Genomic DNA, 25,200 nt, shown 5'->3' on the forward strand with positions numbered 1-25,200 from the left:
TAGATAGGCCTGAAAAACTGCATGATTTAAAAGAGGTGGTGGCAAATGAAGTGAGTGGACTGCAGGACCGATGCAACGATACAGATTTCTATAAATTAATTGAAGAGGCACATCCCAAAATCTTCTTAAAGATTCAGGGGTTCTTCTTAAAGGAAGACAAGCAGAAAAAGGGTGTGTATCCTTTGAAAACGACAGGATGGTATGACCAAGCCTGCAGAAGGGCGAGACAGAATCTAAGCGTGGTACTAAGAAGTAAAAATAGAGGAGAAGTCCTGAAGGCTAGGGAAGAGTATAGAAAAGCCCAGACTAGGGCAAAACGATTGTGGGATGAAAGCCAGTGGCAGGAATTAAAGAATGCTTGTGCAGCCAAACAACAAAAAGAATTTTGGGCAATCATAAAATGGGATAGGGGCGGAACAGCTGAATGCCCAAAAAACCACATGGCAAAAGAATGCTGGGTCTATAGCACAAGGAGCTGCAATACCGGCCTCGTGGAAAGGCGCAGAGATCATTCCAGTCTATAAAAAGGGAGATAAGGCCCTACCATCTAATTATAGACCCATCAGCCTTATCGACGCAGCGCAAAAACTGATGGGTAGAATGATTCAAAATAAAATGCAAGACTGGATAGATGAAAATGGAGTCCTCTCACCATACCAAGCTGGTTTTCGCCCCCTAACCAGCTCTATTGATCAGGTTTTCCACTTTCTAACCCTGTATTGGAAAAATGTCACCCTAGCAGATGGCCCACTGTTTGCTGTCTTTGTAGACTTAAAACAGGCATTTGATTTAGTTCCTAGGCAAAACCTATGGAATATGCTAGGTGAACTTGGAATTATCCCTGAACTGTTGTCACTACTAGTGTGTTTGCATGAGGGCAACTACGCCAAGATTAGATGGGGGACACAGGGCGAAGTCACTGATTCCTTCCCCGTAGAGCGTGGGGTGAGACAGGGATGTGTCCTGGCCCCCACGTTATTCTCTCTTTATATTAATGGAGTAGTGGACCATCTTAGGAAATCACCAACCGATGCCCCTATCCTAGATGGGGTGCGGGTCCCGGTACTCATGTTCGCGGATGATACCCTGCTGATATCGCAAACGCCTAGTGGGCTACAAAAGACAATTAACGCCTTTGGGGACTTTTGTAGGATTCGGGGCTTGGAAATAAATACTGCAAAAACCAAGTTCATGAATATGAACCCTGCTAAATCGTTTAAGGGGGCTATGTACTTTAATGGGGCAGCTCTAGAAGAGGTGGATGCCTTCACATATTTGGGTATCAACCTGCAGGGGAACATGCAGTGGAAATCGCATATTGTTTCCACGGTTCTAAAGTTCCATCAGTTGTCGGGGGCCATTGCTCTGAAGCATAAATCTTCATTGACAAAACCCATTCAACCTGTTATGGAGATTTATAGCATGAAAGTTCTTGGTGCATGTCTTTATGGAGCAGAACTATGGGGGTTCGCCAACATCAATGAGTTGACAGTTGCAGAGAATAAATTTCTACGTAGGCTGATTGGCGTTCCACAGAGCACTCCATCCATTCCTCTCCTCTATGATTCAGGGAGGAAAAAAAAAAAATCGAGGACCAGGCTCGGCTGCACCCACTATTATTTTGGAGGCGCATAAGGACTACGCCTGAACTGGGCCATTAAGCTGCTGCACTGACGGACATTGTCAACTCTGATCGGTTCCATAAGATTACGTGGTTAAAAGAAATCAGGAATCTATTAAACAAGCTGCATCTTGATCACCTATGGACTATTACTGACCCTGCAGCTTTCCCTTCCAAGGACTTGTTAAAGAAAATGTACTGGGATATGATATACAGCTCGGCTTTGTCATCTAACCAGTCTTCGGTGTTAACATCCCAGTATTTGGAACATAAATTAGTTCCAACCTGTGAACATTACTGGGACTTGATCACTAAACCATTGGACAGAAAGTTGTATTTTCAGTTCAGGATGGGCTGTCTACCGCTCAATGTATTTACATCAAAATGGACTCCGGGTAATGTTAACACCTGTGCTCACTGCAAGGATCTTGTTGAGGACATTCCACATTTTCTGTTCGCCTGCCCCCTTTATGTGGCTCCAAGGCAAAGATGGTTAAAACCTGTATGCAGAAATCTAGGGACTAGAATACACCAAGAAACGCTTAGAATCAAACTGTTCCCCATGCCTTGCCATTGCACTAGCCAAATATTTGGGCTGGGCTTGGATTATACGCACCCGCACTTTATCTTAATGAATTGTGTCCAAAGAAAGCTGAATGTTTTTAGATGATTTTTTATTCACTTTTTGTAACAGGTTTTCATTTCTAATGCGATCGTATATTTTAAATATGTTTCCGACAGCACTTCATGTTTAATGAGTATTTTAATTGTTGTAAAATAGAATAGTATTTATTATGTATAGAGTAGGGTAAAATGCTTTTATGACAATGCTGTCGAATAAAGCTTTGAAACTTGAAAAAACTTGTTTAGGTTTGTTTAAAGAAAGGTACCCCCCTATAAGAGACATTGAGAACACATAGGAGTATTTCGCGATGGTCCTGTAATTGTTGTATGAAGATTCAACTACTTTCCTATGTGGACAACTTGCTCAACCTGGCCAGAACTAAAGCATCTCAATTACAGATCATGGTTGTGGGTGCACACTGCAATCATAATAATCCAGGCAAACTAAACGATGTTAAAGGCTTCAGGGTATTGCGGACAAAGGAGAAAAGACTTCAAACTTAAAGTGTGCACATTCTCAAGGGATCAAACAGTGACCCACTTGGGTATTATCACTACAGCAATGAATTACCACTGCAGCACTCAACATCTAAAACTCCCATTATGAATTGACAACCATCAAGGCGGACACAGCAGCCAAAGGAGTCTCGCTTTGGCATTCACCTTGGGAAAAAGATAGCCTCTTATCTCAAGCAGGTGTTGCATGGCAGGAATGTTTCCCAACTACAGTTTCAGAACTCTCCTTGTTTGCAAGACAAGCTGCAATGAATCATACAACCAGGGGGAGCTCCTCCAAGGGCAATCACCTGCTGGAGACGTTTTACCATAGCCAATTGCATTGCACTACTAAATGCCCAAATAGTAGAGGAAAAGCAAACAAAAAATGTCAGTTCTCGTACTTCCTCTATGCAAGCAATTAATTATCAAGGAAGGCTAACCTGTTTCAACAGAAGAAAGTACACAGTGAAAAACTGAGTGACATTTACCTTCGCTGTAAGAGCATTTTTTAAGTGCAAGAAGGATGGCAGACGTTCCTGTCATGGGCTTGGGAAAGACATTCTTCTCCCAAAGGGAACATTTTACAACGGCCCGCATCTCCTATTTTATACCTCTTATCGGTCTACCTTGTTTCTCCCTGCTTACCTCCTTGTTGGTAGAAAACATAGGACCTATATTCCATGTGCTCCAGCACTACATCCATTTGTCTGTATTTCCTACCCCGTCCCCACTACTCCTCTAACATTCATACAAGGAAAACAAATGCCGGTGTTCCGAGAGTCACTGTATCCCCGTGTTTGGCTGCACCCCCTACGTCATGGGGCGGAGAAGGGCAGAGAGCGCCCGCGGGGTCCTTGTGCCAACATTGTTCACAGCCTCAAGCCGCCAGCAGCCCGAGGCGGTGTACGAGGCTGGAACAGTTCTAAATTAATGTTAATTAATGTCATGTTAATCACCATCTATGATGGAGGTTTGATTACAGCAGGAAACGTAATCAGGCAACTGGATGTCCACACCCTTACTCTGGGTTTGTTTTACATTCTCTAGATAATCGAAACAAAAAGGCAGGGTCATCCTCTTCCTAATGTGCATCCGGAAAGACTACACAATAACAAAAAAGACTTAATGTTATTTTACTGGATGGCTAGGACAATGTATTTATTTCATTAATAGCAAACTTTACCAAGTAAGACGGAGACGGGCTGTGTACAGAGGTCGGCACAAGGACCCCGCGGGCGTTTTCTGCCCGAGACGAGAGCCATGTTCGAATAGAGCATGCGCAATCATGATGTCACGGAATGATGGTGGGCGTGGTACTACGTCATCGGCCGTAATGTGGGCATGCGTACGCATGCGCAAAACAGGGGGGGGCCACTGCCTCACGGGGGGCAGCGGATTATGGAACACCGGCAAATAGAAACAGTGCATATGTTTCAATAATCCGCATGTACCTGAAACACTGTTGCTATGTTATTCACAAATCTATACTTCTCTTCACCTCACACTGCTCTCCCAACTCATCTCACCCCAATCTAAAGTCTCTCTCCATTTTAATCTATGTATGCACCGACCTAAAAGACTGAAATCTAAATAAAATCAAACAAGAAAGATGTGAGCTGTTACTATTCTCTTTGCTCAGTTCTACAGCAGCAACACGGGAAACTGGGGGTTTATAAATACGCAGCGCCAAACCTTTTTGCAATACTTCAAAATAACACACCACGCTGTTAACAATGGGACCAATAACAAGTCATGATAATAATGTTGATCTTTAGTTCTTATACAGCACTTGGGCACACACGATACAGTGCTTCTGAGGTCATGTCTTACAACACATTCTTCACTCATTCTAGAAGAGCAGATAAATCCCTAAACATTGTTACGGTAGGCCAAGACGTGAAGACTAGAACTCAGAAGGCATGAGGCCTTTTCACTGCCTCACCGGGTCCTACTTAATGGCCAAGATCAAACAATGCCTGCTATTGGTACCCCTCAGTTTAGATCTGCTACAGTCTGACATTTAAGGTGCCCTCAGCTGGAATAATATTCCTCATTCTATTCCCAGGGGGTTCCTGCTGATTGCACTTCTGTTCTGATTCAGTTAGGCCAGACTGTAGGCTAAGCATGATGTTATAGTCAGATGGGTAATGAGTAAACTGAATGGGGCCTGGAAGAAATTTACTGCCAATATCCCAAAACAGCATTGTGTAGAATGAAAATACAAAGACGGGATTTCTCGTATATCCGTGCCAGTTCCTGCTCATTTGGCATCCTCAGCTAGCTTGTTCAGCTTCTGTGAGAGTGCCATCACTGTGTCCAGAATGCGCTGGCGGTCGGCCTCCTCCAGACACGCCCCGCAGCGTTGCTGAAACTTGTCCGGGTGCCAGAGAGCCTGCTGTCGGCGCAGGTAGCTCCGATAGGCTGGCCGGTCTGCCATGTCAATGCCGTGCGTGATGACGCCCACCATGTCCTCGATGCTGCCCCCACTCCCACCTGGCCATGGGATGTCCTGGTAATGCAAGGGGCGGGCGGAGTCCTTGCTGAAGACGCTGGCACAGCGCCGCTCGTACTGGCGCTTCTTGCTGTGTGCCAGCTCCTCGCGCAGCGCCTGAGCTCTCTGCTGGTACCGCCGGTGCTCCTCCTCCAGCTTGCGGCGAAACTCTTCCTGTTGCTGCTGACGCCGCTCTTTCCCAGCGGCTGCTGCTGCTTTTGCTCTTAAAATGGGATTGGCATGGCGTCGTTTTCGGTCGTATTCTCTTGCCATGCGATCTGCCCATTCGAAGTGGCTTTCTGGCTCAGGATCGGTCCTCGAAAAGTCATCTGTGGCACACAAGAAAACCCACATAAGCGTCTGCAGCAAAACAAAAGTTTTTCAAACATTTGCTTAAACTCCGATTACAATTCTATTAGATTTTGCTATCAATCCCGTATAGATCTCATTGAAAACAAATGTACTCAAGGAAAAGAAAGCTACCAAAAAAATACTTAATAAGGTAAGTACCGAGCAGAGTTTACCTAGGCTCCATCTCTACAAACGCATCCGCCTCTTACCATCATATCGACCGAAGGCCTCTTGGTATTCGTCCATGCACTCGCCAAAAAGCTTGTCCCGGAATCCCTGCTCCTCGTTGCCTCTGAAAGTACCCTCGTGTGCTCCACTACCAGACGGTTGGGGAAGGGGCTCCTGGGAAGGAGAAAACAAAACATACACATTAACTTAGAGTTACAACAAAAGTGGACTTTTATCAATCATAGAGGAGAAAAGCCTACAGCTTCAGGACATCGAAGCACCGGATTAGCCAGTGAAAAGGACACATTAACATCTGCCCGTCTACTGCGCACCTCTCCTTTCACTCCTTTCAGGGAACACTGGCAGCTTTTTATTTTATTTTTTTAAACTGTGGCTTAGCAAAAGAAGAGGAGCGTTGGTAACACAGAGGAGTTATAATATCAAATACCAGAATTACAGGAATAGGAATACCAGAATTACAGGAGGAAAATAACTTTTTCATATCCCTTGGCCACTGCCTCTAATCCTAAAGCACTTGGAATAAATTACCAAAAAAAGACAGATTCAGACATGGTGAAATTGAGAACTCACAACAGTTATTACATGTGAACTGTAGAAAAACCATGTAGAGACTGCTGCATGACCGTGTTGCATAAACTTCAACAATGTATTGTGGTGGGGTTCTGGGGTGTGCAACAGCCTGTCTTTCACATTTAACGCTGATGCATTGAACTGAGTTCACCTGTGTCACCCATGAGTGGGAAAACAAGCCTTGTAGAACTATGCCAAAGTCGCAGTTTATGCAACAGTTGGCACCCCTAGTGGGGCTTGTATCTTACAGTTATGCCTTCAGTACTTTCACTTTCATACAAGTGAACCATTACTGCGTCATCACGGAGACATCCATAGTAATCAGTGTCATCATCAGGGACCAGAGGGGACAGCAGTGCTTATACTGCTGGACTTATCTGCGGCTTTCAACACGGTCAATCACTCCATTCTGATTGACCGTGTCGGAAATATGGGCATTCAATCCAGAGCAAAGGACCTGCTTGCCTCTTCTCTATCTGGTAGAACACAGGCCGTAACGCAAGGACTATTTAAAATCGGCAGAACTGGCGTTACCATGTGGGGTTCCCCAAGGCTCATCTCTAAGTCCGACACTTTTTAACATCTATGTGTCGGACTTAGCAAGGGTTATCAAAACCTACCAGATGAGCCTTACCTCCTATGCTGATGTTACTCAGCTTGTGCTCGCCATTAACAACGATGCACGCTTCCAAGAAGGTATGCTGGCGATTAAAGATTAGATGAACGCTACTGCCTCAGGCTTAATTCTGAGAAGACGGAGGTGGTCATTTTCGGGAAGATTTCCCCGTCATGGTCGTCAGTTTGGTGGCCTCCATCTCTTGGAGCTCTCCCAAATCCAGTCCCAAGGGTCAGGAATTTGGGAATTACCTTTGATGAGAAGCTCAATTTTGTCACCCATGCAAACCAAACAGCGGCTAATGCATTTCATAAACTCAGGCTCATAAAAAAGATAATCCCTTTTCTTCCGGAAAGAGCTGGTAAAACTGTGGTAAGTTCACTTGTGCTCTCCTCATTGGATTATTACAACAGCTTATTTGCCAATGCCCAAGTCAGGGTGGTCTCCAAATTACAAACGATTCAGAATGCGGCGGCGAGACTGCTTTCTAGGACCCCTAAATTGAAACCGATTGGCCAAATAATCAGAAGCTACCACTGGCTGACGATTAAAAATCGGATCAAATTTAAAACGTTATGCCGGACATTCAAAGCGCTTCACAAACAAGGGCTGAAGTTTCTCAAAGAGCAGCTTTCTGCTTACCGTCCGACTAGACAGCTAAGATCTATGACGCTGCATCAACTAACGGTACAGTGCACAAGGACTGTCACTTGGGGGGAGACAGACGTTTTACGGTTACAGCAGCCACACTTTGGAACTCGCTTCCATTAACGATTAGATTAAGTCACTCTCTTCTCCAGTTCAGGAAACTGTTGAAGACATGGTTGTTTGACCAGTAACGCGTCCGCTCCCTCTCATCAATGACAGCATGCTAGCCTTCTTAGACTATAACTGAAGTTACAGCGCCAAGACGCCTACGGGCATACGTTGCGCTTTATAAATTGCAATAATAAACAAATAAATAAATAAATAAATAAATAAATTACCTCCTACTGGGGATAAAGGAGCACCTATTTCCATAGGTTTGTAAAGCCAGACTTTTAAAAGGTTATTCCTCATTCTGTGGGTTTTCAAATACTTTGATTCAAATTTCTATTGAACACGTTCACCATGGCGGCAACTATTATCATATGGACCAATTGCAGGGAAGCAGTTACTCGGCATCTCAAAGCTGGAGGTGTCCCTGATGAAGGAGGGCAGTTACTTTTGTAATAGATGCACACACAGCGTATACCTTTGAGACATTTTACTCATGTGTGGAGTCTTGAGTGCCTATTGTCCGTTTGCTGGCGGACTCGCCTTCTGTCTGTGGACCCTGTGGATACCAGCGGACCCCTTCACCCCTTCACAACTCGCCGGACCCGCTCCGCGGGTCCCGCGTCGCTGCCTGTGACCAGAGGAATATCGGGAGTACGTGTGGACATTAGGGGTGCCGGTAAGACTTGCAGGGCTGCGAGCAGCGTGGTCAGGGACTCCATATCCCAGGAGTCCCTGATAGCCCGATAGCCAACACCTGGGCCGCTCTCCCTGCAAGCCCCGCCCCTCATCTCACGCAGTGAAAAACCTTCTCTCCTACCACATCTTCGGGACCCTCTGCTTGAGTGCCTATTGTCCGTTTGCTGGCGGACTCGCCTTCTGTCTGTGGACCCTGTGGATACCAGCGGACCCCTTCACAACTCGCCGGACCCGCTCCGCGGGTCCCGCGTCGCTGCCTGTGACCAGAGGAATATCGGGAGTACGTGTGGACATTAGGGGTGCCGGTAAGACTTGCAGGGCTGCGAGCAGCGTGGTCAGGGACTCCATATCCCAGGAGTCCCTGATAGCCCGATAGCCAACACCTGGGCCGCTCTCCCTGCAAGCCCCGCCCCTCATCTCACGCAGTGAAAAACCTTCTCTCCTACCACATCTTCGGGACCCTCTGCTTGAGTGCCTATTGTCCGTTTGCTGGCGGACTCGCCTTCTGTCTGTGGACCCTGTGGATACCAGCGGACCCCTTCACAACTCGCCGGACCCGCTCCGCGGGTCCTGCGTCGCTGCCTGTGACCAGAGGAATATCGGGAGTACGTGTGGACATTAGGGGTGCCGGTAAGACTTGCAGGGCTGCGAGCAGCGTGGTCAGGGACTCCATATCCCAGGAGTCCCTGATAGCCCGATAGCCAACACCTGGGCCGCTCTCCCTGCAAGCCCCGCCCCTTCACCAATTACATCTTGTATATACACACGTCCGCTCCACCGCGGCGCGGGAGCGCGCGGGAGCGACCGGGAGAAGCCCGGGACAAGGGCGGGACCGTTTGAGGCCGTTCGAGGTCTGAGAGGTCTGGACTGGGCCAGCCCTCTAAGCCCCCATAAACGGTCTCTTGTCTGCAATCACAGGGAACTATGTCATCTCGTGAGTATAAGGAAAGGGCGGCCAAATGCAAATTAAAAAACGGAACCCTAGATGACTTCATTACTAAAACACATTCTGCAATAGACAACGAGATTGCCAAAATGCAGCGTCGAGTTTCATCCGAACTGGACGCCGCAAGGAGGCTGTCACAGGAGATAGCTGCGGCAAAAAAATCCTCCCTAGGTGCTCTCGCCTTTGCCAAAACCCCTGACCGTTCTACTGCCCAACCTTTAAAATTGATTGAAACAACTGTAGACATCCATCATCCAACCGTGCCTATCACAAACACTTCAAAAGAATCTTTACCATCTCCCTCATTATTATCCGATGACCCTTCACAAACATCTAAATTTGGGGTAATGGAGGTAATGGACGAAATAAATGAGTGTAACAAAGATGTGCCAGTATTGGGCTTAAAATCAATTTCTGTAAATCAGGTTGGGGGAGTTCTCAAAAATAAACAGCAGGGGACATACACCAAAAGGAAACGTCCTAATCAAACATCTTACGCTAGGAAAAAAGTAAAGGTTGCAAAGTCACAACTATCTACCAAGTTGCCATCCCCGTCTCCAGCAATTAATACTCAACCTGCTGACCTCACAGTAGAGGCAGTCGTGGATTCGCTGGAGATTATTCAAAATAGGGATAGATTGACAATAGTGAAGGAGAATAATGAAGTACCACTATGTGTTATAAACGGGGGAGACTTTGAATTTTTGACCGTAGTATGGGAAACTCTTAAAAAGCTTTTAAACCCCTTCGAGGACAGATTATTGCAGATAGGTTCCCAACTCTCCAATATTGATAAAAAGTTCTCACATTCAGGGAAACACCCCGGTATGGAAGAAAAAAATCTAATGGTTGGTGTTGAGAAACTTATAAAAAATTTACTGAACCCCTTGATGGAGAAAACACAAATAATAAATTCAAAATTAGATCAATTGGAGTTCTTAACATCTAAGAACACCACTTTATTGGAAAGCTTGGTAGGAAGTAAAAAACAACCCCCCACCACTGCTGGTAAGTCTATTGATAACACCAGTTCAGGGAAAAAGGGCCTTAAGCCTAACTTGATATCACAACCTCTATCTAGCGGTACCAGTTCCAGCACTACCCCCTCCTTAGTACCAACACCATTAATAAAAACCAAACAGGGGAATACAGTGGGCCAAAAGCCAAATAATCCTCTGATGGTAACTACACCAGTTAGTACATCTGCACCGGCCCAAATTAATACGGAAGTGAAAGAAACCCCGTCAAGCAAACCTCAGGCACCCAGTAAAACCCCATTACAGGGTAGGGAGATCTACATAAATATACCCCCAGAGGCCGCGCCTTACATGGCCATCCTGACAGGTGTTCAACCCATCCGAGAGAATAAATATGAGAAAAATGAGGACCTCCTACATAAAACAAAATTCTGGCTAAATACAAATAGGCCATTGACCGAGGACACTGTCACAAAAATCCTCAGTGTTCGTAGGGTTCCCTGGGTTGGACCGAGCAAAAAAGACCTGGAGGGTGACTGTATTTTGATAAACTTTAGAGACATTTGGGTTAAGGATATCATCTGTAGTAAGGCCAGGTTTGGGAGGATGGGGGATATCCAGTGTATTGGTCTTGAATACTTTTATCCCAAACTTTGTCAGTCTAACCCTGAGCAAAATCTTTTTCATCAAGGACAGCGTATAAAGGGTGGGTACCAAACGGGTTGGACACATAATCTAAATATGAATCAAGGCCCGTTCCACCCTCATACTCCTTGGCAAGAGACAGTTCCCTTTATGGGGCCGCCAATCATGGGTGATTTTACACAAGTTCCTTACAACCCACGACGATCTAGGTTTAGGGGCCCAGAATACCCTGGCTGGTTTCCAAATAATAACAACTACAACAATAACATCCCATTGAGGAATCGCTTTGACCCTTTCATGAACTTGGATGAGGTAGATTGACCACCACTTAGGATTAAAGGGTCAATATCTTCAATACCATATGGGGGTATGAAAGTAGATCAAGGTATATGCACTAATGATGTTGAGCCAGTGAAAGTAACATGTGAGGGTATTAACATGAGTACTGGATACCTACAGATGGGCTCCGCTGCTATGCCAATGGTTACCTTAGATAATGGCCACGAACAGAATATGTCACCACTGCCCAACCCTAATACCACTGCCGTAACAGATGCTTTGGGAAACAGTCACGGATTACAGGGGCCCTCATCATCATCATCATCAGCACTAATATCTCTATTATCCTGGAATATCTCTGGAATAGTGAACAAATTAGATGATGAGATATGGTTAGATTTTGTGGAAACCCATGGAATCTTGTGTCTTCAAGAGACATGGTCTAGGACTACCTGTGATATCGAGGGCTTTCAATCATTTGCTGTCTCGGCTGTCCCATCTACATCGGGGAGGGCAAAAGGTGGTATATTGACAGCATTGTCAACAACACTACAGAACCTTCGCACCTCGACACTGGTAGAGACAAATTGGTACCAAGTATTGTTATTGGAACACCTATTCCCCGAAGCAGTGTTGCTAATTAATTGGTATTACAATATCTTCAATGTATATGACATTTCGGTAATTGAAGATTTGGAGTATGCTCTGGGTAAAATTCGCTGTAGGCACCCTTCCTCGCCGATTATATGGGTTGGAGACTTCAATTGTACACTTTGCAGTCATGGGGGTTCAAATGTGTGCGGTTTGGAGGATTTGAATGCCCAGCCCCTAAACCACTTCAGGCATAATCCGCAGGGGGATGCCTTGAATAATATCATTGTAACTAATGATCTATGTGTGGTAGACCCCTGGTTTCCCCCAGATACCCCGTATATACCAAGTTTCCAGGGTTTGAGGGGAGAAATGAGTACAATTGATTTTGTTCTGGTATCAAGTACCTTTCTTAAGTATGTGGAAAAGTTGGAGGTGGTGGCAAATCCCACTAGTGATCACAACCCTTTAATATTATCTATATGGGTTCCAACACAAGAACCACCAAGGAAAAGGGAACAACCCATTAAGTACAACAAAAATCAGGGTGTAACCCTGAAATGGGGGAAGATAAATGTGCACAAGCTGGAAGATGATATTGTTGTAAACTGTAAAAATGAAATAGAATTATGTTTAGTAGGTTCCGACTCACAAAATGTCATTGAAAGCTTTGAGAAGTTGTGCTCCTTTATAGGACAGCGCCTAAAAAAGCCTATAAGAAAGGGTGGTCAAAAGGCCTTTAGATGGTTTGATTCTGTGTGTTCTGTCACACACCGATCACTGAAATTAGCATTGTGTGAAAAGCCTAGAAATAAAGAGCTTGTCAGGACCAGTAGGAAGGCGTATAGAGACGCTATTACAAAAAGAAAACAGGATTTGAAAACTATGGCCTGGGATGATCTCGAAAAGGCAGCAGAATTGAAAGATAGTAGGCTATTTTGGGAGGTAATTAATCGTCCCCTTTTTAAGAGCAATAATAATGAAGCTATAACCAACCAGGTTACCGCTGAACAATGGGTCCAACATTTTAGTAAGATTTTTAATCCTAATTCGTATTCAATAACGTTAGACAATGAGGGGACAGGGGATGTGGTGTCTTCATCTCCCTCGGCCCTGACCCTCAGCTCTTCATTCACATTGATTGAGATTGAGGAGGCCCTAGGGAAAGGAGCATCATTAAAAGCTCCAGGTCCAGATGCTGTCCCTCTGGATCTTTTTAAATCTAAGGTTAGTTTGTGGGCACCAATTCTACTGAATGTTTTTAATGCCGTAGTGGTTGGCCGTATCCCTGGCACATGGAAAGAGGCAACGGTAGTGCCAATCTTTAAGAAAGGCAACAGATCCGATCCTTGTTGTTACCGCCCGATTTCTTTAATAGACGCCGCATGTAAAATCCTGGGTAGAGTAATTTTGGCGAGATTGGAAAGTTGGGCAGATTCTGTTGGATTAATAGTTGACTCTCAATATGGATTCAGACACGGAAAGGGGACAAATGAGCAGTGCCTTAATTTGGCACTGATCATGGGAAAGTACGTGAAGGCCAAAAAATCTCCCATTCATCTGGCCTTCATGGACTTGACAAGCGCTTTCGATACTGTATGCAGGAACAAGTTGTGGAGGATGATGAGTGACATGGGCTTTGAAGAACCTCTAGTGTCCTTGCTTCGCAGGTTACATGAAGCAACCAATGTGTCCATCAGGTTTGGCACTGGGGGGGAAATAACGAAACCAATTCCTTCTACTGAGGGAGTGCGTCAAGGATGCATCTTGGCGCCTTTTCTCTTCTTAGTTTATACAAACGGACTAGAACAGTACCTACTAAATCAGGGCTGTGATTTCCCAAAAATTAATGGTAAAAGCGTCCCTATGCTTTCATATGCGGACGATACTGTCCTAATGACATTAACAGGAAATGGCATGCAAGTGTGTTTAGACGCATTCAATAAATTCATGCTAGATCTAGATCTAAAGGTAAACTTTGGAAAATCCTTTATAATGTCCTGCGGCCCCAAGGGGTCGTCTGTTAGGAAGTTCATGGTAAACAACCGCACAATTGGGAAAGTGGATAATTTCAACTATCTTGGTAACCTGTTTGATAGTAAACTAAGATGGTCACCGGTAATAAAGGTTCGAGCCCAGAGCATGACAAGGGCGATAGAGGGCATTTTCCGCTTCTGCAGCAAATTGGGGCAGAAACATATAACGCATCTTAGAACTCTTTACACTTCCAAATGCCTATCCGTAGCTACCTACGGGGCAGGGGTGTGGGGGACTGAAATGCCTGCCGCAATACAGGTGGTGGAAAACAACTTTATAAAAAGAGTCTTGTCAGTCCCAAAAAGTACCTCAAATATCTTCTGTCATAATGAACTTGGTATGGTTAATGTCTCTGATACAATTTGCTTGTCACCTTTACTGTTATGGGGCAAAATTTGGCAGTCTGAAGACCTGCAATTAACCAAAGAAATTATTACTGACTGCATGGCTTTAGATAACTCAAAGCAGATACCCTGGTTGTCCTATGTTTGTAACATGTTGAACAAAATCGATCTTGGTTCTTATTTTTATAGCCCCGGGAAAATCGAGGGAAATTACAAAACGGACATAAAGGCAAAGTATTTGATGTCTGTGAATCAGCTTCGCAGGGACAACATAATTGATATTGATACTATTCGTATCTGTAAACCCCAACCCCAGTATTATTTAATATTTACCCATAATGTGCAATGGCGATTCCTTTTAACAAGGTTTAGACTGGAGACTCTACACTATCAGTTTGCCTTTCCTAAACAAGGGGGTTGGAGTGAGAGACTGCCCCCTTGTCCCTGTAATTATAGGGACAGACAAAGTACTTTACATCTGGTTCTTTTTTGTTCATTGTATAATGAGCCAAGACTCCGGTTTATTAAACCAATCCTGAAGGGCAGGCAACCTTGTACCTATAGGGAAGGCTATGAATTTTTGTTATCATTAACTTCTGTGGAAATCTGTTGTGCAATGTTAAACTTCATCAGAATCTCACTAAAGATTAGGAAGATTTATGGGTAGCACCACTTGTATAGAAATTTTATCAAATCTGAGAATGTAAATGTCTTTGTTATTATTATTGTCATTTTTAAGGTCTTTCTCTAAATTCTTGTGTAAGCTTTGTCTTAATTTAGTTTTTAAAGGTAAAATGAATTACACGTTTGTATGTTCAATACTTTTATGATTCATTTTATGTTTCGAATAAAGTTTTTTGAATACGAATACGAGTCTATCGATGCTGCTTCAGGGCAGTTGTGTGCCTATACAGTGGTAGACCCACTCGCACATTATAGGGCTTGCCAAGATTTGGAAATCCCTTTGATTTACCAGGAAAACCAGAACTGATTTACTGGTTAACTGCCACATACGCACAGAAATGTTGGTTTTGACCAACCCGCTGGAGGCAGTGTACCCATGTATTACACCCCAAGACAAACATAAAATGCTAACGATGTGTCTTCCTTTCGGTATGGTGCCACCCGTAGAGGAGTGTAATACCTGGGCAAGCATCTTTGCATACATGGTATCCCTTCCTTGACAATTCTCCCTGACCTGACATATTTAAGCAGGTACAGAGTGACCACAGAGCTGCACCAGCTCTGGACTTAGGAATGAAGTTAATGGAGAACTATTCAACCGTCTCCTCTATCATCCTGAACAACATTAAAGGTGAAGCCTTGGTTCTGAAGAGACTGGAAGCGGTTCCAGTTCTTGACAAAGATCGAAAAATTAACAAAAATAATCACAGAAGTTTATACCTCTGTAGAGTGTAATACCTTAGGTACACTGGCCGTTAAACAACATTTGAAGCCAAAAAATTGCACTGAGGACTCTGTTAAATAGAAATCTACAACAGAAGGAAAGCAGAAACAGAGGGAACAAGAGAAAAGAATAGACTGGATTGCCCGGTTCTCTGGAATCCAGCAGGGTAATTACAATTTAAGAGACAGCAAAAACATTTTAAAACTTGAATGTATCAGTATTCTGGTAGCCGCGATTCCCGTTCTTTTCAGGACCTTGAGGGTAAAAGAACAAAGAGGGGAGTTGAACTGAGTACCGAAGAAAAGAGGCACGGTGCTTTGCCCAGATTATCACACAAGATTCTGCCAGAGATGGTTTCACCTACTGCCAGGGCACTTCGAAGATCCTACATCTTGCATGCTGCTGATAAAGCAGAGTCCCGGAGGAACACTGCTACTGCAGCACATGTTTGTTCTTCGCAGGAAACACTGCCTTCATGCCTCTATTGATAACGGCAGCTCTTGCTGTCAACCAAGTATGCAGTGAGCCTCTCTTCCCTAGGAAATTCTAGACTGCAAGTTGCTCCACCTTCCATGTTCACCCAATGAGGAGCATAGAAGTAGGTTTTCCGATATAAGGATTTAAGGTTTTAACTGACAGTTAAAACATGTTAGAAATTTTCACTTTAGTCTTAACGTGACTTTTAGTTTTTTCTGTTATATCCTGTTTATTTGATTTAGATATGCTGAGCAACCGGTTCGTCCCGTTGTAATCAATGCTTTTAGTCAAAAGTGTCTATTCTTCTTAGTCCAGTGTCTGTGTGGTATTGTGACTAACAAAATAGGTTTGTTTCTGTTACCACAGTGCCTCTGATCCCGTTGAAGGAATTGTTAGTAACCCAAAAGCATTAACTCTACTTCAACAATGTACTGGGTAGAGTTCGTCAGTGCTACAATAACTGGTCTTTTACATTCAGTGCTGATGCGTTGAACTGAGTTCACCTATGTCACCCATGGGTGGGAAAGCAAACCTTGTTGAACTATTTCAAAGCTGAAGTTTATGCAACAACAGTGGCTCACTTGTCTACCCAACAGGTGCACATGATTAAGGTAGGATTACAGAAAAGCAATGATAGGAAGGGACCCAAGAGGGTTTCGCCACCTTAAGTTGCAGGTAAACAAATTCTAGACCAGGAAGTTTTAAAGAGTTGATTGCCCACATTTGTATTTAGTATTTCCAGTCTACAGGTTGTGGCACTCGGTACCAAGCTATTTAGCTAGTGGAAGCTCCATAACAGTTAGGTATTGAGCAGTCTCACATGAGTCTTCACTCTAGATGCTCATTTCTTTAGGGAAACCCACTGCTTCTAGGTCAGCTGGTGAGACCTTGGTTTAGAAGGTCACCATTTCTAGGGCATAGGTGAATTGCATGCCTGGCTCTTGCAGCTGGTGGCATTTCAACGAGTTAACAACGAACTTTGCTTCACTAAGAACAAATGCCAAGATGGTAGTGCTTTAGATAGAACCCTACTGACAGAACACTTCTTAGTGATAAACTATGAATGTTAAAGGGCTAAATGAAGGAATCTGTGTCATGTTAGACAAGTTATTATTGAATGCCCCCAGGAGACTATAATAGCATATTGTGATAGAAGGCTTATTCGAAGATGGGTTTCAAAAAAGTTATATGTAGAGAGCAAGGGGCATCCATGGCAGCTATAATGAATTCTAAAATAAGCATAACCTGCAGTAAGGTAGACACAAAGGGTTGATGGGAAATAGTTATAGTGGGTATAATAAGCTTGTCAGTTTATAAAATGGAGGAAGATGCCTATTAAATAATGCTTCACAGAAAAACAACATATTTCTGAGATATCAAAGTGTATATACCTCACTGAATATCAGGGAGAGGCCTTCCTGGTCAAGCAGACTCGTTCTAGAGGTAGCTAGTTTAATAGTTCCACCTACTTAAACTTAAAAAAAACTGGTAATATTCAAACTGGTAATGGAACGGGGTTGGGCTGTGTACCAGGGAATTAAACACAAAATGAATACATCTCTGTTCTATATTCTGATTGAACACATCAAAGATTCTAGGCACATCCCAGAAATGGGAGAACTTTCAAAAATAATTATTTTCTTGAAAAAAGGAAAACCAACACGTGCACCTTCATCATGTCGAATAATTTCATTAATTGGGGAAGACCTGAAACTTTAGGCTGGCCTCCTCAGTACATCTTTGCTTTTTGTACCTTTGAGAGGCACAACATCCCACATTTTGTAGTGTTTATGCTGGACTGGGAGGCGGTCAAAAAGAAAAGAATTGCATGGATTGAGCATGTTGCTGAAAAGAGATTTGCCAGGTAATAGTAGGCATTCTTGTGGGAAACTTTGCATAGATCTAAGATCTGGTCTACCTAATGGTTTTGTGACAGTGATTAAACAACTATATAAAAACACTGCTTACAAAAATATATTTCATATTTCTCCATGATCACCCAGCTGAACCCTACATTGATGGCTAGTTGTCCCGGTGTTATTTTACAATCATGTCTAGTTGCATAGCAAGTAAATTCCGAGATAATGGTTCTGAGTTGGGAGAATGTGACTCAAAGTTTTCATCCTATGCTGATCGAGGGCAAACATATGTAATAAGCAATAGATTTTTCAGCAATCGAAAAGTTACTGCTTGAATAGGGCATCAAATCAGCTTAACCTTGAAAAACCTCAAATGTTATAAAAACTCTGATCAAACCCTCAAGACAGCAAGAACTCATCTGCCTCGGTATATCTGGGCACCATACTAAGTAAAACACACATGATTTATTCAGGAAAAATATAAACCTATACTACTAGAATGTGCAAAGCTTATGAGGAAATGGGAACACTCGTAGTACGTATAAAGTTTGTGAAAATAACTATACTCTCAATACTGTTATATCCTTTTTAGGATCCTTCCAAGTTTGGAGCTGATATCTTACTTTAACAAACTGAACTCGAAGGTAGCTCTACTTTTTTTGTTATTGTAAAAGACAGAGTTCGGATGTGCCCCAAATTTCAGTTTTATTTTTGGGCAGTATTGGGTAATAGGATAAAGTAATTTGCTGAACCAAAAACCTCTGTAACTGTGTAAATTAATGACCCAAGTCATACGATCTAATGGGATTTACAAAACCAAAATTTCATTCAAAATGGACACAATGCAAAGATTGAATAATATATTAAAGTAGAACAGGGAATAGGGTGTGCAAACGTTTTTCAATAGTGATTGAGTCACAGATGAATCAGGAGTTTCAAGATGGCCAAAAGAAAATTTGAGAGCACTTAATCCAGCATTCACAATGCTTAAAAAAATTAGAAATGCGATTGACAGAAATTTCAAGTCATGACTCTTGAGTTAAAGAGGCCATGACAACCCGTAAAAGCCTAGTCATCAACTTTTTTAACCACTAGTATCTGAAAAACTACTGAACGAATTTACACAAGACTAACAAAAGCACGCTTTCTGAGTAAAGGTCTACTTTCATGCCATGTTTAAAGCCGTTCAGGCTGTAGGCCTGGGGGAAATTTCCCATGGCAATTATTTAACCCCACCCTTTAACTTTCTTACTTGTGCATGTATCTGCATGAATATTGGCACTCCGGTCCTAAGCTGATCAAGTTAGTGATTTGTCAACGTTGTGTACAAATTTGTGCACCACGGAATAAAAAATTATAGCCTAATCAAGAAATGGAAAGTGCGTCTAACCATAAGTAGGGACCACCACTGTTATATATATATACTAGCAGCCCGTCCCGACGTTGTCCGGGTACGAAAAAGAATGTCTTAAATGGTTAGAATAGGCAAGGAAAGTTTTTTTTTTAAGTTCAAGGCATAGTACATTTATTGCTTCATGCAACTTGCCTGTGCGGCTGCTCAGAACCCCTCTTTCTGTTGAGCGGAAGGTGAGGGTGTGCTCTGCGGTTTGTTGCCCTTTCCGCAGAATGCAAACGTGTGTGTCCGCTCCTGCCGACGCACCTGTTAAAAGTTCATGGCATAGTAAATTCATTGTTTCATGCGACTTGCCTGTACGGCTGCTCAAAACCCCTCTTTGTTGCGTGGAAGGGGAGCGTGTGCTCTGCGGTTTGTTGTCCTTTCCGCAGAATGCGAACATGTGTGTCCACTCCTGCAGACAGGTGGGTTAGAAGTGAAGCTAGAGAATCTCTAGTATCATCCCTTTTAGGCACAAATGTTGTTGTCTTAATCATTTGGAAAAAGACTTCCACTCATTATTCCTGGTATTTTGAATGTCTTTTTAATTCATTAAAGTTGCATTCATGATTTTCAACTTCATTTCAATTTCATGAGTTTTAACTATATGCGCTTCAGGCAATGTCATTTCAACATATCCAATGCATTTCGGGCATTTCAATCATGCCCTTCATCAGGGAATCGACACTGTAAACATAATGTAATAACAGTTACAAATATGTTTCTCACTGTTGTTATAAACATCATCATCCCATAATAACTTCACTGTTAAAGCATAGAAACAAACGATAAAGGGCAGTAGTGACAAATGCGGTTCTTAGTGACAAAAGGTTCCCTATGCATAGGTGTGCCATTGTTGTGTGGAAAAAAAACGATCAAAATAATATGAATGGAAACGGAGTTTCACTTACAAGCCTTTCCTCGAGGGGTTCGTTTACCATCTGTAACGAGACAGTAGGAGCACGGTCAGCGGTTTTAAAACAGCGTTTCCGTGGAGCGCTCAGAATATGAACCTAATGGAATGCGGTGAACTAACCTGAGGAGTGGTTTGTTCGGGTCTGTTGGTAATCTTCAGAAGCGGCGGCGCAGATGAGATCTGGCCAGCGCTTTACTATTTTGAAAAAGGTGCCGGTCGTGTGACTGGTCATGTGACCATAGACATGGTTGATAGACTGAAAAGGTTTCGTGTTTTCCAAAAGCAATAAGTTGGAGTAAAACTAAGTGATAAAAGTGCAGTAGTTTACGGTCGCTTGTGACGAAAAAATGGGTTAAAGGGTGATAAAAATGTTATAAAAAACGGAGCAAAAAAAAAAAAATCCAAATATGCAAAAAGGAGAATGTGTGGGAACCCGGATTTGAACTCTGGGGAGATATGCTAACACAATGCGTTACTCTAATGCTAGAGCTACCTCAAGGTTCAACGAATGTCTGTGATAACATGGGTATAAGGTGTATGTGGGTGAGGTGTGTCTGCTGTTAATATGAAAATACACAGTAGTAACAAGATACGGTCATTGGAGCAATTATTTACAAGTAGCATGACAGTTCAATTCTTTCATTCAATCTAGCATGGAGTTGTTGGTTGGTTTTCCTTTTAGAGAGATACAGTAACTGTCTTATATTTTGCTCTTTGGACCGGCTTGTGGTTTCCTGTGCAAGTTCCTCCCTGATAAGAGAATAAATTTGGTCCACATCTTTAGCTTCAAAGGCGAAAGTCGAGGCTCTGGCCTCAGTGCTTTTTGATATATCTTCATAGTTGCTCATTTTTTTTGTTCCTCGTATGGCTAGTTAGTGCGTGCTATCAGTCCTTGGGACACTTTGTTTCGGAATACTGATATAGATTGGAGAGATGCACAGCTAATGGTTATTGAAATTTAGAATTTTTAGAAAAGTTTAACTCTTATGTTATGGTGCTCCTAAAGGTGACGTCGGGGGTCCAACGGCGTCAAAACATATGGGTTAGAAATGAAGCTAGAGAATCTCTAGTATCATCCCTTTTGGGCACACATGTTGTTGTCTTAATCATTTGGAAAAAGACTTCCACTCATTATTCCTGGTATTTTGAATGTCTTTTTAATTCATTGCAGACACCCATGATCAGTCCTGGCATGCACACTGAGGGCGTGTGCCTAAGTAGGTTCACGCACTCCCCAAAGACTTGCTTGGTGCACTTAGACGCCCTACATAGCATCACTGCCAAACGCCACAACTCCAAGGACGCTATTCCCCCTCTCTGCAATGCTTCCGGCGTCTCTGAAGGCACATGCCCACAACAATGCTAAACGAAACGCCCACTACAAGACGTGTCGGAACGCTAGTCTCACACAGAACGCGTTTTGCAAGCATTGCTTTACAGCAGAACGCCCACAACGGACTACTTTTTCCCAAAATGGTCTTTTTCACTTCTAATGTATATATTGGGCTGGTGTATAGCCTATGTCCATCTGCTTATACTCACCTTTCCAATGCTGTATTGGGTGTTCTGATTGGCGCTGTAGTTCAGGAGCTTACCCGCCTCAAAGGTTTGGGCTCTCTTTTTAGAATATTAGTATGGACGGACACACACACACACACACACACACACACAGACACACACACACACACACACACCCACCTTTTCAATGAAAAAACCACAAAGGTTAAAGTAATGTTATAGTTAGGTGAAAATGTCAGTTTAAATATGATATTTTAAACTAAAAAACTAATTTAAACATTTAAATCACTGGAATTCACCAGTCAAACTTAAGTAACTATAACTCGTACCATGCACAATACTGTCATCAATGAAGTCATTTCAGATGTCATCAGTGATGTCATAGGACATAATAATAAGTGAGGCAATACGCAGGGCGAAGTGCGAGTTATAGTTAATTCAGTTAACTGTAAATTTTTAACTGACATTTTCTGCTAAACTGTAATGTCACAAACTTTTTAAGTAGATTTCTCTGTTTTAAAAAAAAGTAAAGTGAAATACTATAACCAAACCTCCTTACTGTAAGGAAACAAGGCTATTAGTTGTGCAGCTTGTGAGGCCTGCGCAAACTGTAGGTTCACAATTATCCCCTCACTGGGAATCAAGCACCACATTGTAGCGCTTGACTCTCTCAGGGTAGCGAAGCGGAGCAGTCCAAGGGACTCAAGGGAGGTGGAGGCTAGCAATTACCATTCACTGGCACACAATAACAACACTCAATATTGACTGCCCAGTATGTGCTTTTGTTTAAGAAGAAGAAAAGTACATATATTACACACACACTACTTAATACTACGCAGTAATTTACAAATATACATAAGGTTGGGGGAAATACCTTTGATGAGATTACATTTGACCCATAAAGGGTCATGGCACCCTCCTGTTTGATACATAAGCTGTATGGGAGGGTTGTCATTTTTAGGTCACATCAATATGTTGGCTACAGTCCAATATCGAAAGGTGTGGCCAATAGTGTGATATTTCCAAACAATTGCTGTTATTGCCTTAAAAAATCACGCCAACCTTACGTCCATTAAAGCAGGTAGGGCACAAAAGTGTGGGCTTCGAAAAAATTTGGTTGTGATTCTAAAAGGTTAGGGAAGCACTGATGTAGGTCATTTCAAGAGAAATAATACCTTTCTGCATGTTGTACACATTCTGAGCTACGGTGTGTGAAATCTAATTCACAATAAACTGATATTCTTTTTGCAACAACTTTCTAAATGCATTTTGATGAGTTTAATTTAACACTAAAGATTCTGCTTTTATGCCTAATTTCTGCAGCCTTACTAGCTCTTTCATATGAAGGAGCACGGCATCAAGGATTTAAGCAGTTTTTGGAAAGTGTCACTATCTGATCTTGAATTATATGGAATAAAATACTCTCTGCCATACATGCAAAGTATACTGTAAGACACTGCCAAATTCCATGAACTTTTAAAGGAAATCTGCTTTCAGCCTTGTTCCACTATTAGGCCATGAACCCCCCTGTGGGCATCACTCACTGAAAAATGCCATATGACATGAGACACATCAACATATTCTCCCTTTTTGAAATCACTATGCGCAGCCATTGCACATTAGTGTGCACCTGCTGCACATCACCATATGTCCTCATAATGCATATGGGCACATGCTTGTTACCTCTAAATCGCCTGGCGTTTCCTTGGTGCACAAAATCAGTGCTCCCTAGCACAAGTCAACCTGTGCACCTTGGAGGCACATCAGCTGGTGCTCCCTGGCGGCTGTTCATCTCACTGCTCCCCGCCTGTGCACACTGGCCCTCCTTCAACACACCATACCTAGTGACCCTTGCTCCACTGATGCACAATGTCCTGATGTCCCTGAATGCACAGAGTTGAGTCTGTTTCTCACTGTGCACTGATGCTTATATGTTTGTAGATCAGCATACATTGGTGTTGCTGTACTTGTTGGACTTTGTCTACATTGGCGCCCTGTGTGCATGATATGCGTATATATAGCCTTATGCTGTATGCCTCAAAATCCAAACCTGTTTGACATTTCAAGTGTTTAGACGGTAAATGACCTAGGTAGAACACAGGAGCAGATAGGCCTGTGTGGAACATCAAATGACCATGCTAGAAATGGCGGGAGAGCAGATATGGTTGCTAGAAGCTTGAATGGGTGATGATAGCTAAGTGAACAAAAATGTGTATGCAGCGGACAGAAACAAAGGATATATGTGTTGGAATGTTGGTGTGGGGGAAAAGACGTTATTGCTGGCATTGGAGCAAATCAGAAGGGAGCTCCTCAATTTTGCGCAATTTGGCAGACATTTGGGTCTTTTCCAGCTGTGTTTGTGGAGGGCAACTCGAGAACAGGCCGTCTTACTCCCAACACTACTGCTCTTCCCAGGACTCCTCTTCCAGTCAAGATGCTCAGACGTTCTAACAACATACCTTCTCACCCTTCTTTCCCCGTAATAGGTCTTCAGGCGTCTTCCCAGCATGATTGGCTACATTCATTGCGGCAGGGCTGTGTCTCTGCAGCAGGACAACCAAATCTTCATATACTAAAAGGAGAAAAACACACATTTGAGTTTCATCAGAAACTTTTGCTGCTACTCAGGCTATTTTAGGACCAGCAAATCTAACTGTTTCCAGAATTACACAAAAAAAGATCAGCCAGTCAAATAATATAGTTACAGATTACTGATCACAGCAATAGGAAGTAAAATGCATTTCTGTATAAGTTTCACTAGTTGATAAAAGGACTTGTAGCGGAAAGGACTGTAAAACAGGGGGCTTGGATGCCAGTGCCTTACCTCTCTTCCCTTTGGCTGCGGCCACCTTGGCAGCCAAATGCAGAGCTGTGTTGCCACGGTGGTCCTGGCGCAAGGGGTCTGCACTGTACTTCAGCAGCAGGCGCACCACTGCATCATCCTCGAGGGTACAGGCCAGGTGGAGGGGGGTCCGTCCCTTGCGAACAGCAAAATTGAGGTCCATGCCCCGGTGCTTCCGCAGGTAGGCCTTGAGCTTGAGCACACTCCCCTCCTCTACATACCGCAAGAGTTTCTGCTGTTTGCGAGACGCCATGTCAACAAAGGAAGTGTTGACTATTGAAATAGTCGTTTCATAGGTAACACTTGTGACTCACTGAAGAAAAAAAAAAAAAAGATTTTTTTTAATAGTTCCACAAATTAATACAAATGTATGCCAAAAGAGAATGACTGCCAGGCGATGAAATGTGAATCCTCTAATTCGCCACTCATTTGGCTTCACAGTTGTCTATTATTTGGCATCTTGTTCTATAGAATATTTGTTACTCTTAACGGACGTTGCCTCATTTGGACTTTACACAGAAAAGCATACGGAGAGGCTTACCGGCAGCTCATA

The 25,200-nt window shown here is 43.1% G+C and overlaps 1 protein-coding gene across 3 annotated transcripts in view; it reads right to left on the reverse strand.

Moving 5' to 3' along the window:
• Positions 1-4,496: 4,496 nt before the first annotated feature.
• NFKBIL1 (NFKB inhibitor like 1) overlaps positions 4,497-25,200 on the reverse strand; it is a 50,300-nt gene continuing 29,596 nt past the window's right edge. For all 3 annotated transcript variants that reach the window (XM_086924551.1, XM_086924549.1, XM_086924550.1), the window contains exons 2-5: positions 24,630-24,960; positions 24,265-24,377; positions 5,795-5,927; positions 4,497-5,563 (exon numbers count right to left, since the gene is read on the reverse strand). In XM_086924551.1, the coding sequence (XP_086780677.1) occupies positions 5,004-5,563; positions 5,795-5,927; positions 24,265-24,377; positions 24,630-24,900 (1,077 nt within the window). In that variant the 5' untranslated portion in view covers positions 24,901-24,960 and the 3' untranslated portion in view covers positions 4,497-5,003. The remainder of the gene's footprint in view (positions 5,564-5,794; positions 5,928-24,264; positions 24,378-24,629; positions 24,961-25,200) is intronic.

The sequence above is a fragment of the Lissotriton vulgaris genome, chromosome 5, assembly GCF_964263255.1.
Source record: "Lissotriton vulgaris chromosome 5, aLisVul1.2, whole genome shotgun sequence".
Taxonomy (NCBI): domain Eukaryota; kingdom Metazoa; phylum Chordata; class Amphibia; order Caudata; family Salamandridae; genus Lissotriton; species Lissotriton vulgaris.